The sequence below is a fragment of the Macaca fascicularis genome, chromosome X, assembly GCF_037993035.2.
Source record: "Macaca fascicularis isolate 582-1 chromosome X, T2T-MFA8v1.1".
Taxonomy (NCBI): domain Eukaryota; kingdom Metazoa; phylum Chordata; class Mammalia; order Primates; family Cercopithecidae; genus Macaca; species Macaca fascicularis.
Window position 1 is genome coordinate 136,002,485 of NC_088395.1, and position 16,995 is coordinate 136,019,479.

General features: G+C 48.3%; 1 protein-coding gene across 1 annotated transcript in view; it reads left to right on the forward strand.

Moving 5' to 3' along the window:
* The first annotated feature begins 9,547 nt into the window (after nt 1-9,547).
* XPNPEP2 (X-prolyl aminopeptidase 2) overlaps nt 9,548-16,995 on the forward strand; it is a 30,902-nt gene continuing 23,454 nt past the window's right edge. The window contains exons 1-5 of the mRNA XM_005594541.5: nt 9,548-9,822; nt 12,680-12,753; nt 14,575-14,685; nt 15,815-15,878; nt 16,846-16,950. Of these exons, the coding sequence (XP_005594598.1) occupies nt 9,774-9,822; nt 12,680-12,753; nt 14,575-14,685; nt 15,815-15,878; nt 16,846-16,950 (403 nt within the window). The 5' untranslated portion in view covers nt 9,548-9,773. The remainder of the gene's footprint in view (nt 9,823-12,679; nt 12,754-14,574; nt 14,686-15,814; nt 15,879-16,845; nt 16,951-16,995) is intronic.

Consider the following 16,995-nt stretch of genomic DNA (forward strand, 5'->3'; position numbering starts at 1 on the left):
GCTATAGACAGAATGCTCGTGTGCCTCCAAATTCATATGTCAAAACCCTAATCCCCAATGTGATGGTATTTGAAGATGGGGAAGTTTGGGAGGTGATTAGAGGTCATGAGGGTCCAGCCCTCCTGGTGGGATTTGTGCACTTATAAGAAGAGACCCAAGAGCCCCCTTTCTCTCTACCCTCTCCTTCCCTCTCTTTCCACCTGTCATATCAGGACATAGCAAGAAGATGGCCACCTGCAAACCAGGAAGAGTGTTCTCACCAGACACCTGATCTGCCAGCACCTTGATCTCGGACTCCTCAGTCTCCAGAACTGTGAGACATCAACGTTCATTGCTCAAGCTACATCCGTGGTAATGTGTAACAGCAGCCCAAACTAATATACCATGTTTCTGTACATCAGCAATGACAAATCCAAAAGGAAATGAAGAAAACAATTCCATTTACAGTAGTACGTAAAAGAATAAAATATTTATCAATAAATTTAACCCAGGAAGTGAAATACTTGTATTCAGAAAACTACAAAACATTGCATATAGAAATTAAAGAAGACCAAAATACATGGAAAGTTCCCTTTCACCATCTGCCATTGGTCAAAATACTCATAAAACGCTGCCCAGTTTCAAGGGGAGTGGACAGAGACATCCCCTCAACCTGCCACCTCTCAGTAGCGAGCACCACAAAGGTCATTAATGACTCTAGTAAGAGCTCCTTTGGTGGAGTGGTCGGGCTCAAATCAGACCACTGTGGACGAGGATAGGGGTAGACAACTTTACAGAAGGGCATACAATACCTGGATCAATGAAAAGACAAGGTATATTCCAGGATGTTTTTAAAAACTCAGACATTTTCCCCAGATTAATCCAAATGTCTAACGCAATCTCAGTTTGAATCATAACAGGAATTTGTATAGGACTTGATGAGCTGATCTTGAGATCATCTAGAGAAGGAAATATGCAATATGGCAGAGAAGTGTTTGAAAAATGGGCAGGAAGTCTTCCACTACCAGCTATCAAAGCACAACACAAGCTATAGTAATTAAAGCAGTGTAATGTTGGCATCACAACATAGATCAATGGAACAAAAGAGTCTAGTACAACCCCACGTATAGGTGAGACTATAATATACACTACATAAGGCATTGAAAATTAATGAAGAAAAGGTATACCCGTCAATAAATGGTGTTGGGACAATTAGTTGTCAAATTGGAGGTGGGAGGGTTAGGGCGCAATATTCTTGAATCTGTACCTCTTGTCATATCCAAATACAATTCCCAGATGGATTAATGAGCTAAACACATGCGCACTCACAAAAAAGTATGTGAAACTCTCTAAGAATGTATAGGACAGTATTTCCTTGTTAAGTAAGTCACAAGTCCTAGAAATTATAAGAGTATCTTGATAGGTTTTTGGCTACACACACAAAAAAATTTCAGTCTCTAAAATTAAAAACAAAGCTAAAAGGGAGAAAATATTTGTCAAATAGATAAAGGAAGAATGCACAAAATATATAAAGATCTCATTTTTAAGTTAATAAGAAAAAAAAAACCAAACAACCCATGAGAACATGGGCTAATGAAAGGAACGGATACTCAAAGATGAAGAAAAAAATAAAAGGCAAATAAAACATAAGGAAGCATAGTCAACCTTTACCAGCCAGAAGGTAAACACAAAGCAGCAAGAGACCAATTTTCACCCATAAAATTCGTAAAACCTTAAACCATTGATGTTATCCAGTGTTGATAACGTTATGGAAACAGCTATTTTATTGGTAGAAGTGTGAACTGCTACAGCTTTTCTTGGAGGGCAGTTTGGCAGAATCTACTGACATGACAAAATTGTGCACTTTTCTATTTCTAGATGTGGATCCCAGATCAATACTTCATGTGCATGGATTTTCATGGCCCCTGTTTGTAACAATGCAAAGTCAGAAACAACCCGAAGGTCCATCGGTCATGAAATGCAAGCAGGGTAGGGATTTGAGGACAAGGATAAAGGTCTGGAATCTCCCACAAGGGCAATGGAAAATATAGCTGACTCAAGACAGGGAAAAGGATTGCCAAGCAGCACCAAGAGGCCTGCTGAGGTTGGACACCAACAATTTGAAGTGATCCCAACCCATAGGGTTGGGATATATTCTCCTGTACAGAAGACAGATGGTTCAAATGTCCTGGGGTTTACTTATTTATTCAACAAATAGTTATGAATGCCTACTAAGCTCCAGGTAGTGTTCTAGGCCCTGAGATATAGCAGTGGACAAAAATAAACAAATAGATACACAATATAATGTCAGGAAAATACTCTGAAGAGGTAATAATACAGAATAGGAAATAAAGAGTGGCAGAGGCACTGTTTAAATAACGAGATCCGGGAAGGCCTCTCTGAAAAGGGGACATCTGACCAGAGGACTGAATGAAGCGAAGGAATGAGCCATGTTGGCATCTGAAGAAAGAGCATTCCTGTTAGTGGGAATGATATATGTAATGACCCTGGGATGGGAGCATGCTTTACTTGGGGATGGACATTGGCAGGATACATAGAGTGGAAGCACAAAGGAACAGAAGAGTTAAATGTGCTAGTAAAAGGGAGGTTGGAGTGATGGGTTATATAGTTTGAGCCAAATAGAGAGGGAAGGGAAACCAAGGGATGCTGAGAAAGGGAGAGGAAGAGCATAGGGCAAAGGACAGGACGTTTCGGTGAAGTCAAAAGTCAGGTGCAGTAAGAGTGAAGGAGAGAAGCACAGGAGAGTGTGTTCAGAGAATGGGGGGCTGGAGTTCAGTATGTCAAAGGACAGCGATCCCAAGCAGTGGCAAGGCCCAAGATGCTACTTTGGTTGTGGGAGGCTGAGGAGGAGAGGAGGAGTGGAGGAGTGGAGGAGAAAGGGCCTTGAGCTGAGGAGCTTTGGACTTGAAGAAGAAGGACATTAGATGGGTCATTTACAGGAACCTTGATATGACTTATGGTAATGGCAGATGTGTTGGGGAGAGGCAACCATGAGCTAGTTGCTGTGGTCCTTTCCATGACTGGGGAAGTGTTGAAAGGCAGATGATGGGACCTGTGACAAAGGCAGTAACAGAACTAATAGGGGAAGTCAACCTTGCCAGGAAATCAAGGAAAGCTTCTAGACCAAATGACATTTGAGGCAAGACTGGAAGGAAGAGGAGTTCACAGAGCAAAAAGAGGAAGGAAGGGTGGGTATTCTGGGTGAAGGGAAAAGAACAGACAAAGACCCTGTTGCTAGAGGAGACACGGTAAGAGGGACTGAAAGAATGGCATATGGTTAGACTGGAGATGGCAAGGAGAGGGGCATAAGATGGCTGAGAAGTAAAGAGATCAGGTTCCTGGAGAGGACAGAAGGTTGGGAGAGTGCCCAAAGACCACCAAATGAAGGGTTGAGTGAAATCGACTAGAACCTTGGTGAGCCCCAGTGGTGCTATAGCCATGCATCCTTATGCAGTGCAAGGCTCAGGTTGCTGCTCAGGTTACAGCTCAAGTTGCTGCTTCAGAAAGTGTAAGCTGTAAGCCTTGGCAACTTCTATGTGGCATCCTTATGCAGTGCAAGGCCCCTGAGGGGGCAGCATAGGTTTGTGACATGCCTGGCTGGGCTTTGAACTCAGCCAGGGCTCAGGATCTGACTCAGTCTGTGACCACTGAAGTGAACCAAGCTAACTGGCCTACACAGGGCTCTAGCCAGATCCACTGGTTCTCACTAGCAAAGTTCCTGAACCATAATCACTGATAATGTTTGAATATATGTCTCTGCCAAATCTGATGTTGAAATGTAATCCCCAATGTTGGAGATGGGGCCTGGGGAGAGATGTTTGGGTCACGGGGCAGATCCCTCATGGTTTAGTGCTGTCCTCATGATAGTCAGTGAGTTCTCAAGTGATCAGGTTGTTTAAAAGTGTGTGGCACCTCCTTCTCCACTCTCTCTGTTGCTCCCACTCCTGCCATGTGAGATGCCTATTCCCTCTTTGCCTTCTGCCATGATTGTAAGTTTCCTGAGGCCCTCCCAGAAGCAGATGCCAGCACTATGCTTTCCTGTACAGCCCACAGAACTGCAAGCCAATCAGACCTCTTTTCACTATAAATGATTCAGTCTCAGGTATTTCTTTATAGCAATCCAAGGTTGGCCTAATACAGAAAATTGATACCAAAGAAGTGCGGCATTGCTATAAAGATACCTGAAAATGTGGAAGCGGCTTTGGAACTGGGTAATGGGCAGAAGATGGAAGAGTTTGGAGGCCTCCAAAGAAGATAGGAAGATTAGGGAAAGTTTGGAACTTCTTAGACACTAGTTAAATGGTTGTGACCCAAATGCTGTTTGTGATGTAGACGGTGAAGTCCAGGCTGCTGAGGTCTCAGATTGAAATGAGGAACTTATTGGGAACTGGAACAAAGGTCACCTGTGTTATGCCTTAACAAAGAACTTGGCTGTATTGTGTCCATGACCTAGGGATCTGTGGATGTTTGAACTTCAGATTGATGATTTAGGGTATCTGGCAGAAGAAATTTCTAAGCAGAAAAACATTCAAGAGGTACCAGGCTGCTTCTAACAATCTATGCTCAGGTGTGGGAGGAAAGGAATGACTTAATGTTGGAACTTTTATTTAAATGGGAAGCACAGTATAAGAGTTTGGAAAATTTGCACCCTCACTATGTGGTAGAAAAGAAAAGCCCAATTTCAGGGGATGAATTCAAGCAGGCTATGGGGTAACCACTTGCTAGAGATATTTGCATAACTAAAAAAGGCATTTCAGAGATCTAAGAGGCAACCCCTCCCATCACAGGCTCTGAGGCCAAGGAGGACCAAATGGTTTCATGGGCCAGGGCTAGGGCCCTGCTGCCCTGTACAGCCTCTGGACACTGCTTCTTGCATCCTGGCCTCTCTAGCTCCAGCCTTGGCTCAAAGGTCCCCAGATACAGCTCAGGTTGCTGCTTCAGAAAGTGTAAGCTGTAAGCCTTGGCAGCTTCTATGTGGCATTAAGCCTGTAGGTGTGCAGAGTGCAAGAGTGAAGGAGGCTTGGCAGCCTCTGACTAGATTTCAGAAGATGTATAGGAAAGCCTGGGTGCTCAGGCAGAGCCTGCTACAGGGGCAGAGCCCTCATGGAAAACCTTTGCTAGGACAGTGCAGAGGGGAAACGTGGGGTTGGAGCCCCCATGTAGTCTCCACTGGGGGCACTGCCTAGTGGGGCTGTGGGAAGGGGGCCCCAGTCCTCCAAACCTCAGAATGGTAGATCTACCAACAGCTCGCACCCTGCACCTGGAAAAGCCACAGACACTCAACAACTGTGAGAGCAGCTACAGGGGCCAAACCCAGCAAAGCTACAGGGGCAGAGCTGCCCAAGGCCTTGGGAGCCCACCCCTTGTGTCAGTGTGGCCTGGATGTGGGATATGGAGTTGAAGGAGATTATTTTGGAGCTGTGACATTTAAAGACTGCCCTGCTGGGTTTCAAACTTGCATGGGGTCTGTAGCCCTTTATTTTGCCCAATTTCTCCCTTTTGGAATGAAAATGTTTACTCAATGCCTATCCCCCCATTGCATCTTGGAAGTAAATAACTTGTTTTTTATTTTACAGGCTCATAGGTGGAAGGAACTCATTTCCAGATGAGACTTTGAATTTTGGACTTTGGAGTTAATGCATCAACTCCGCAAACTTGTGTTGAGCCCGCTTTTTGCTGGGCTCTGTCCTGGACAGGACCTGTCCCGGATCTAAACATTTATAAAAAGCAAGCTCCTGCCCCTGGGGATGGGTGACCTAAGACAGAAGAGTTGTTGAGAAAGAAAAAGGTCAGTGTGAGTCTTTGAAAATAGAAGCTCCCATAAAATGTTATGGAAGTCTCCAAGATGAATTTGAGGTGATGAGGGCTTTGGTAGACAAGATGACTTTTGTGCTGGACTTTGATGGATGGAGAGAATGTGGACAAGAAGAGATGGGTAATGTTAGGGAGGAAGGCCTTGGCCACTGAGCTGAGGATATTGAATTCTACCCTGAGGGAGTGGGAGCCATGGAGGATCTTCAGATTGGGGTGACAATGAGGCCCAATGGACAGAGCATGGGCTTTTAAGTTCCCCAGACCCAGGTTTGAGTCCCAGCTCTGCCACAGGTCAGCTTGGACCTAGGCAAAGCCACTTTTTTTCTCCAAGTCTGTCTTCTCTTCTCCTGCTGAGAACCCTGCCTGTCTCCCAGCATGAGATGCTGGAATCTGATGGGAGATTATAAAGGGAATTTGGAAGCAGAGATCACATGCTGTGCCCACGAGGCCAAGCGTCCCCAGTCCCTCAGCCTCTGAGGTCACATGAACAGTTAGACTGGGCATGTGCTAGCTCAAAAGTCTCCTTCCCACCTGCAGAACTGCAGAACCTCAGGTATCGTTTCATGATTTCATCCTCAGTAACTTGGGACATCCCCAGGGGATGCTCTGCAGGGCTCATATCCCCCTTGGGTCTCTGACTTCCCTGTTGCCACCAGCTATTCCAGGCCATAGCACTGTCCACCTGTGCTTCCTCAGGCTGCTTTTCACATTACTGCTGCCAATCTGCCCCTAGACTGCTGTCCTTCCCTGTGACCACCTCCTGCAATGCCATCTCTGCACCTCTACTGCCAAGGTTCACTCCACCTCTCTGATTCCTGGCCTTCCTCCAGGTTCTACCCTTCCCTGGGGCTCCCACAGCAGAGCTGTTTGTATCCCTGGTGCTAGAGCTTCCTGCTTCCTCATCACTTTATATGCATTTTCTCATTCATACTCATGACATGAGTTGTTATTGTGACCTCATCTGTGATTCAGGACACCTAGTGGTTGTCACCTGGCAAGAGAACATGTAAGTCAGGAAGGTGTATTCTGATGGAAGTCAAGGAGGCTTTGGTGCCCAGAGAGGGCAGGCTCATGTTGTAAGTCAGGGTGACAAGCCTGGGGTGGCATCAGGATGCAAAATAAGAGGCACAGACAGGAGATACTCTAGAGAAGATCACCTCCGATTTCAGAATTTGGCTTTTAGGCTAGCCTTGGACCAAAAAGTAAAACAAGCAGAAGTCCACTGCGTGAGCAGGCCAGAACAAGACTCTAGTGACGCATGCATCTTCCAAACAACTTTGATGCAAAGACTCGGCCATTCAACCCTCCCCACCTTGAATCATTTCTTTCCACTTCAAGCCTGTTGCCAACTTGGGTTGAAGTCTCTCAACTGATAAGAGTAAAGACAGTGGTTTCAAAATAGGGAGATAAGGAAGGAGCTGATGAAGGCAAGTGAAGTTATCTTTGCCATCAGGGCTAAGGCTGGGACCCAGAAGTATGAAACCAGAGGGCTGAGTATTACGTGGGGACCATCCCTGGGCAGAGTCCAGAAGATGCAGGTGAAATCCATGTTTAGTTTGTTTGCTTCAGGGATTGGCCCTTCAGCTCAGCTGATCTTTGCTATAACAACTGCCATTTCAGGAGTGCTGGATGCCAGGGAGAGAAAGAACAAAGTACAGATGAGACTGGCTTTATTTAGTTCTAGTATGTGAGTTAACGAACATTTGTAGAACATTTACTCTTGTCTCCGCGAGGCATGTTCTGAGAGCATCACAAATATTAGCCCATTGAATCCTCATAACAACCCTAAAAAGTTAGTACTATCATTACTCCATTTCACAGGTGAGGACACTGGGGATTCAGGGAGATAAAGTCACTTGTCCACGATCACACAGCTAGTGGGTGCCAGAGCTGGGATTGAAACTCAGGCAGATGGCTTCCAAGTCAGTGTTTCAAGGCTCAATTCACTGACAGAAAAACAGGACTGTGTTTGTCCTCAAAGGCTATCTTCAGGGGTCTTCCCATGCACAATCCCATCAGCTCTGCCTGCTTGCCCTTCAGGATGGCTACTACAATGAACAGAGCGGGGAGGCGGCTTTGAGGGGGCATTTCCCAGTGCTCTGGTCTCTGGGAATAATTTCACTACCAACTCTGGAAGGGGTGGGAGAGAGGAGCCTGGGGAAAAGGCTGCGGGAGCTTCAGCAGTTATTGAATGACAGCATTCTCAAGTTCTCCTTGTTCCTGGTCTGTCCTCTGAGGCTGTGGGCTCCTGCCCTCTGCTTTTATTCCTGAGAATGAAGTTCACTGAGCCACCTCAATCATTTTGACTCTGCCCCTTCGGAGACTCCCATGAAGGTCCTCTTTCCCTCTTCAAAATGGCCTATTTTGTCATTCTTGGATTGTTGAAAGTTGCTTTAAACTTGATGTGGACATAAGCAGACTGTAAATCCATTAAAAATAGAAACAAAAGGAATGGTGGCCAGGCATGGTGACACTCACCTAGGGTCCCAGCTACTCGGGAAGCTGACGCTGGAGAATTGCTTGAGCCCGGGAGCCTGTGGTTGCAGTGAACCGAGAACATGCCACTGCACTCACCCTGGGCAACAGAATAAGACCTTGTTTCAAAAATAAAAATAGAAACAAAAGGAATGGGCGGTTTGCCTCTGGGGCCCTCCAGGCTAGGTGAGCACCCAACCCCATTGGGTCTGTTTGTCTCTCTAAAGCATTCCTCTCTGGGACATCACCTTCCTCGAGCCCAAAGAGCAAGGGTTTTGTAGAGCATTTACTAGGAGCTGACTTGATGCTGCCCTCTGATTCAGCTGGGCGTGAAGACAAGGCAGGCCTCAGCTTCTCCACTTCCCTGGTGGGGAGACACTTCGGGGTAACCAAATCGCTGTTCTAGAAGCTATGGCAGAAAGAGCATTTCCAGTTCACCAAGTTAGTCTTCTCAGAGCGCCCAAACTCCCCTTTCTGGGTCTTCTTCCCTCTTCAGTGGCATCCTTCAAACCCTCCAGATAGGGGCATCTTTGGGCTTTCATTTCCTCCCAGGTGTGAGTGACTCTAACAGCCTCGGTTCCCCAGAGTGCAGGTTCAGAAAATGCAGTGGAATGGGACTCCCCAGATCCCAAGGGAAGAGCTGGCATCACTTCCTCAGAGTGGGCGCTCCTGGGGGGACTCATCCCAGCTCAAGAAAGTAACTCTCCAGTCACAACCAACTTTCCCAAGGGGTACAGTGGGAATTGCCAAGCACTGCAAGAAGAGAGGACACTGGCTTTTCCAGCCAGCTTGGAGGAAGAGGAGGAGGCAAAAAAGGAGGGGGAGGAAGAGGAAAAAGGAGGATGAGGAGGAAATGGAGAAGGAGGAGGAAAAAAGAAAAGGAGGAGGACAAAGAGGGAAAAGGAGGAAGAGGAAGAGGAGGAGGAAAACAGAAAATGAGGGGAAGGAGGAAAAATGAGGAGGAGAAGGAAAAGGAGGAGGAGGAAGATGGGGAGGAGGAGGAGCAGCAGCAGGAGGCAAATCTCCATCCCCACAGCAAAAGCAGGTGCTGGAGCCAGAGCCCAGAGTGTGGGAGCTAATGGGAATCAGCTTGCTGGAGGGGAGGGGACCAAATTAAGGAATGGCGGGGGCTCGGCTGCTGAGAGGGGGCTGGGAAAAGCAGGCTGATTGAGACCAGCTGTTGTGCCTCTGTCTCTTGAGATCTTTGGACTCTGCCCAGGATAGCCTCACACCCTATCGTAAACAACTAGGAACTTGCAGAGTCCGCCTCGGGCAGCCCAAAGCTCCTCTGGCTCCCAGAGCCCTCCAAAACAAAAGACCACAGAGGCACTCTCCATCCAGCAGCCAGACGCCTCCTTCTTGACACCAGCCCCCACCCCTTGTCTGCTCGCGCCCAGGAAAGGCCTGAAGGAAGAGGCCGGGGACAGAGCCCTCCCTCTCTCCCTTGTCCCTCCATCCACCCAGCGCCTGCATCTGGAGACCCTATGGCCCGGGCTCACTGGGGCTGCTGCCCCTGGCTGGTCCTCCTCTGTGGTATGTGCATCCTAGCTTCCACTGGAAGGCACCTCTGACCTCTCCCCTCTGAGCTCAGAAAGGGTTGGAGTGAGGGGTGGGGCACGAGTCTCTTTTTCTGTTGCTTCCTCTCTCTGACTTGAGGAAGAGGCACCTCAGGGCCAGTGTTGGGGGCCCTCGTGACTTGGATCGAGTCTGGTTTGGCACCTTTACATTCCCCCGTTAAAGAAAAAATATTATTCTGACACTCGTTAAAACGGTAAGGAAAACTTAATTTAAGACTACCGCATTGCAATAGAGGAGAGAGATGGGACTCAACTCTGATTACAGAAAAGACTTCCAGGGATCCGTAGCCAAGGAGCAGAGTGAGGGGGTCAGTGGATGGAAAAGTATTAAGAGGAGATAGCAAGGGTAGGGGGATTCTTGCTAAACCGACTGAACAGGATTCTTGCTGACAGCAGGCCAGAGTGATCAGATATCAAGGGTGTCTAAACTGACTTAGCAAGATTCTTGCTAAGACTGGGTGATGCAGGCCTGGCAAGGGCAGGACAGACACAGAAGGCCAAGGTCAAGGCCAAGTGGAGAAGAGGCTTTGGGGGAGCCTAACTAAACTTTGGTCAGGGAGAGAGTCTTCATCATTCCTGCGGCACCCTCTCTGTCCTCAACTAGGTGCCCAGCCCAGCGCTCCCACCTTAGCCTTCCTTTCTTTGTTATCTGTCGGCAGGGCCTGATCATTCAGTGTCCAGTTCCTGAGCACCTACCCAGAGCCAGGCCTTGTGCCAGGGACCACAGAGTCATTCAGCTGCAGAGCCTACTCTTGGGAACCCCTGCTTTGCTGCCTCAGAGAACAGCATATTCTGGTGTCCAGAGAGACATAAGTTGGCTGTGTCCCGCTTCTTATGTTAGCATCTCAGTGCCAACATTTTGCCAGGGATCTGTTTCTACAGAAATGGGTGTTCATTTTCTTAAATAAACAGTATGAGTCACATCTGATCCTTGAGTTTATGAGACCAAGACAAAATCACGCAGAGCGTTCATGGTGATGAACCCCAGCCACCCTCCTTGCATCTGTAGCTCAACCCACTCAAAAGTGTGGCTGGGTGTGGTGGCTCATGCCTGTAATCCCAGCTCTTTGGGAGGCCATGGCAGGTGGATCACTTGAGGTCAGAAGTTCGAGACCAGCCTGGCCAACATGGTGAAACACCATCTCTACTAAAATTACAAAAATTAGCCAGGCATGGTGGCACACACTTGTAATCCTAGCTCCTCAAGGGGTGGAGGCAGGAGAATCGCTTGAACCCAGTAGGCAGAGACTGCAGTGAGCCAAGATCATGCCACTGCACTCCAGCCTGGGCAAAAGAGGGAGACTCCATCTCAAAAAAAAAAAAAAAAAAAAAAAAAAAAAAAGGTGCAGAGGGGTGTTGGGTGCAGTGACTCACGCCTGTAATCCCAACACTTTGGGAGGCCGAGGCAGGTGGATCACTTGAGGTCAGGAGTTTGAGAACAGCCTGGCCAATATAGTGAAACCCATCTCTACTAAAAATACAAAAATTAGCTGGGTGTGGTGGGTGCATGCCTGTAGTCCTAGCTACTTGGGAGGCTGAAGCAGGAGAATTGCTTGAACCCGGGAGGCAGAGGTTGCAGTGAGCTGAAATCGCCCCACTGCACTCCAGCCTGGGTGACAGAGAGAGACTCTGTCTCAAAAAAAAAAAAAGGGGTGAGGCCAGGGGGAGTGTAACGTCTCCCCACACTCAGGGCCCCATTACCCTCTAGGGAAATCCCTCCCTAAAAGACAGAGGGGTTAGAGGCAAGAACTATCAGAGACCACTGGGCTTTCAGGGCAGGAAGGGACTTTGTCTAATTCAAGCCCCTCCTTTCCAGAGGTCCAGAGCCTGGAGAACTTAGTCCAGTGCCTGGCACACAGTAGGCGCTTAGATGTTTGCTCAATATTGGGGGGGTCACTCTTGAGTCACTCTAAATTTGGGGCAGAGCCCTAACTGGAAACTAGATCTCCATATACTCTGTCCCTTCTGTGGCATCACCCTTTCCAGGCCCGCCTCTCATACTTGGCAGCGTGGGAGGACAGAAAGGACACTCACCTCTTTTGTATTAAGATGGCCTGGGTTCAAATCCCTGTTCTACCACTGACTGCTGGTGGCACAAGTTAGACAAGTTACCAGATCTCTCTGGGCCTTGACTTGCTCCTCTGCAGAAACTGAACAATAATTTCTACCTCATAGGGATGTCACAAATATCAAATGAGATACTGTAGGTGAATTGCTACATTCAGTATCTGGCACATAGTAGGGTGTCTTTAAATGCTAATTAATCCACCTTTCCCCACCATGGAAGACTGGGATTTCTGTCTAATATATTGAAAATGAGCCTGGAACGATAGGCAAAGATTTGGACTATAAGAAACAGTGCAAGCAGGCCTTAAATTGAAGTCAACCCAGTGTATTATACAATTAGATTTATAAAAGGCTAAAATGAAGGTGGGGTGATTAATTAGTGTGATCCTCTAGAGCATTTCAAAGAAAATTTGATAACAAAAATTTAATTTACACACAACTTTTCCACTTCACTAAACCCTGAAAAGACCCAATTAGATTAGAAGAAAAATTGATTTAATGAGCACTAAAACCCATCCAAAAGTGGCAATCACTTGTCTATGAAACAGATTTCTTTGATTGTGACCCAGGGTGCTATCCAATTCAACCTGATTTCCTATGAAATGTGATTATTTTTATCCTCAAGTAGAGCTGGCCAGCTTCGTGCGTTTCAAAGGACGGAGGCCCTGCGGGGCGGGCTGAGGTCCTTCCCTCTCTGGTAACTAGCTGGTCCCCAAATGACCCTGGGTTTCTCTCTGGGCTTCTAGCTTGTGCCTGGGGCCACCCAAAGCCAGCGGATCTTGGAGGGCAGGATGTGAGAAACTGTTCCACCAACCCTCCTGTGAGTAGCCCCCGCCCCCGCTCCCGCCCCACGCACAAGCCCCCTCCCCCCCAGCGCACCTCCCCGCCACCCTGCCCCACTCACCCCTGCATCGAGGCACCCCCGCTGTGCCCTATCGTCTTCTCCATCCCCCATTCGCTCAGTTGGTAGCCCCTCCCCCTATCAGGCTTTCTCCTGATTTCCGGACTCTGGGGCCCCTACCCCTTCCACTCCCTCCCCTCCACATCAGTGCCCTCCCCTCCCTCCCACTCATTCCCCGCAGCAGGTTATCTGCTTCCGTGCTGATCTGGGTCTGGGAAACCCCGCTAGGAGGTGGGAGGAGGGCAGGAGGGCCCTAGCTGGCCTTTGGCTGAGGCCAGGCAGAGGCTAGGAAGATGGGAGGGAAAAAAGACAAATTCTAGAGTGACAGCAAAAGGAGAAGCACAGAAGGGAAGAGGGAGGAAGACAGGTGTTAGAAGAGGCAACGGAGGCCGGGCACTGTGGCTGACACCTGTAATCCCAGCACTTTGGGAGGCCAAGTCGGGTGGATCACCTGAGGTCAAGAGTTCGAGACCAGCCTGGGCAACATGGTGAAACCCGTCTCTACTAAAAATAAAAAAAAATGAGCTAGGCATGGTGGCGGGTCCCTGTAATCCCCACTACTTGGGAGGCTGAGGCAGAAGAATTGCTTGAACCCAGGAAGCAGAGGTTGCAGGGAGCCGAGATCGTGCCACTATACTCCAGTCTGGGCAACAGAGCGAGACTGTCTCAAAAACAAAACAAAACAAAACCAAAACCAAAGAAAAGCCAAAGGAAGGGCAAGAGAGGGAGGCCTAGGGCGTGAAGATGAGGAAAAGGTCCCGCAGAAGGGGCTTGAGTAGTCAGCTTCCTAGCTGGGGAGCAGAGTGATTCTTTCTACAATCAGAGTAGGGGCTAAGGGGTAGGCATGCCAGCAGCACTGTAAGCCATGGGAAAACGCAGTACATCTGCTAGCAATATCAACTTTATGGGACCCCCTAGGGCAGGCAGGTGGGTGGGCGAACCACATTACTTTTATGTTAAAACAAACATGGATATATTGTGGAGTAGAAAGCAAAACAGCACAAACGAAAACATGCTTTTCGTTTTAAAGCTAAAACGACCTGTAAAGAAATAGAGAACTGGTCTGGAAAGGGTCTTTCTGGGCAGTATCTCAAACTGTTGGGGGCATTCATTCACTCTCCTCTGCCATTTGGGACCAGTGGGTGGCAACCTGAAAAAGCCCTGCCAAGGGAAGGTTGCCAGATAAAATACAGGACACCCAGTTACATTTGAATTTTAGATAACAAATAAGAATTTACTGCAAGTATGCCCCAAATTGTGCATGTTTTAATGTAAGTATTTAATGTAATACTTACATTAAAACATTATACATTGTTTATTTGAAATGCAAACATAACTAGGTGAGTGTCCTGTATTTTTATTTGCTAATCTGGCAACCCTACCCCAGGTAGCCAAAGAAGGACCATCTGCATGGCCTGGCCCAGTGCCAGAGCTCAGACCCCTGCAGTTCTCACCCACACCCGCATCCCAGACTCAGGTCCCGTTACTGTCACAAGGGGTCCCTTTCCAAACTCTTCAACACCTCCATCTCCACCCAGCCCAGGCATCTTTATCTAGACTAAGTGGTAACATCAGTTGCCGCCCCAACCCTTCCCAAGCCAGGTCAGCCTAACTTTCCCCAACCCCTGCTTCAGGAGAGGCTGGGGGTTCTTCTGGAGGCCAGGGGCCCATGTGTGATTTTCTTTAAGCAACATGTGTATCTGTTTGTTTGTGTCTCGATATCTTCTTGTCATCTGTCAGTACCTTCCAGTTACTGTGGTCAACACCACAGTGTCACTCACAGCCCTCCGCCAGCAGATGCAGACCCAGAATCTCTCAGCCTACATCATCCCAGACACGGATGCTCACATGGTAAGAGACAGCTTGTCTCCCCCTTGCCCTCTCTGATACCCTGGGTCAGAGACCACAAACAGTAGCTGTTAAAACTCAGAAGATGAAGACAGGGAAAGGATCTGACAGGCAAAGGGAGGGAAGTGGAGAGCATGGACATGGTAGTTTTAGGGCAACTGAAAGAATGTATCCTTCTACATAGGCAGGGAGACATTGCCAAACCTCCTTAACCTCAAGAAATTAAACTATAAACAACTTCAGAATCAATTTTCATCAATTCCTAGAAGGCAGATCCAGAATGAATGTTTAGGGTATCCCTGCCCTAGGAGGTTAGAAGGCGGGCTGGAAATTGCACTGAAAGAACTCTAAGCTCCCTTCCGGCCCAGGCCTTCCCATACTCTGTGGAATGGAGTGGCAAAATGATCCAAAATCCTGGGTTATGGGAGTACGGGGTTGATTGTGGAGGGGGGCACCCATCCCACCGTTTCCCATCACTAGCTCCACCTTCCATACCATCCACCTTTCCAACACCAGCCCATTTGGGAGAGGGCATTTTCAGTGTCAATGAGCTTGTTTGAATTAGTTTTCCTACATGCTGGGAAGGGCTAAGAATGTTGGGTAAGTGTCTGAACTTCCCTGAGCCTCAGTTTCCTCTTCTGCAAAGAGAAATGGGTCTGTAATGAGATCTATCTCCAAGGATTATGAGGATCAAAATATGATAATATGTAAAGCCCTTTGCAGAAGTTATGATGTTCCCAGTCTACTGTGCTTGACTCAGGAGGGAGAAGGGTTAGCTGGAGGGGAAATCCCAAACGAACCAAAAGACAGGACCCTAGACTGCATAGAATTTGCAGGGCAGGGCAACAAGGCTCCTTTGCAGAACAGTCCAGTGTTGCACTGAGTCCAGTGTGGATGGGGCGGGGCGGGGGGTGTTGAATTGCAAAAGTTACGGTTGCTCAAAGGAAGGGAAGATATTGAAGGCTGGGAGAGTTACAGAGGACTTCCTGGAAGAGGCACTTGGTGTGCTTGGGCTTGTAGCTGACAAGGGGTTGGAGCTGACAGACAGAAATAACTGGGATGTGGTTGGGGGCCTTTCATGTGGGATCTGACACCACGAAAAAGGCTAATGATGGTGTTGTTGATTTCCTAGAACGAGTACATCGGCCAACATGACGAGAGGCGTGCGTGGATTACAGGCTTTACAGGGTCTGCAGGTGACAATCATTACGCAGCCCCATTGCTTTTGTTGGTAGATCCAGAGGTGGTCACAGAGGACCTAATGTGGCTAGTGTCTCGGCATCTGGGACCCCAGAACCTACTGTAGAGAAAACCCTTCTACTCTCTCTGTCTCCCTCCACCAGCCCAAAGCCATCATATTCCCCAGGGCACATATCTCATAGCCCACCAGCCATTTTCTGTGTAGAAATGAGGCAGAGGCTGCCTTCCCATGCTCATTACCTCTGCTGCAGCCAGGCCCAGTCTGGCACTCCTGGGCTCCATTTCTGAATAGTTGCTACTTCTACCTCTAACCACTAAGAATCTGCCGATTCCCTTCACATGAGGGCTCATTGGGGGACAAAGCTTTCCTTTGCCAGTTGCTTTACGGACAACATCACTTCACATGGCCAAATGAGACACAAACAGAAGCCCTTGATGAGATCACAGTGTCTGAAGGGGCCTCGCACCGTGATCCTGGCCAATTGAATGAAATCCAAGTTTCCTTTTCTGATCCTCAAACGTTCCTCCTTGGGCTTCAAACTACCCTGCCTCGTGCATCATAGGCTCTTTTTCCCTTTGCCAAAATCTCTGGATTATTCTTCCCCACCAGTCCTCAGCTGAGCCTCTGCCTTAGCGTCCCGATCAGCCACCGAGTCTTTACGCTGAGCCCCATCTTTCCTGAGAGCGCCTACTTGCAGCCAAAAGTTGACCTCACTTCTGCTGAAAGTCCACAAGCAGCCCTCGACACAAAGCAGAGGTGCCTGATTCAGGACACCTTTCTGCCAGCTCCCCCCATAGCTCTTTTTAACATCTCCTTCCTCACTTCCTTCCAATGGAGGAGAGAATCTCTTTCCAGAGGCCCCTCGTGGCATTCTCAGAGCCAGCACTGCATTGCACATCCATCAGCTAATGCCACGTTCCTCCCCTTCACCCTCACCTGCAAGTTTCTCTGTTCTGCCCCAGGAACTGCAGTGGTGACCATGAAGAAAGCAGCTGTCTGGACCGACAGTCGCTACTGGACTCAGGCTGAGCGGCAGATGGACTGCAACTGGGAGCTCCATAAGGAAGGTAGAAGGGCCGCATGGATTTGTCCCCCAAGTCTTGGGACCTGGA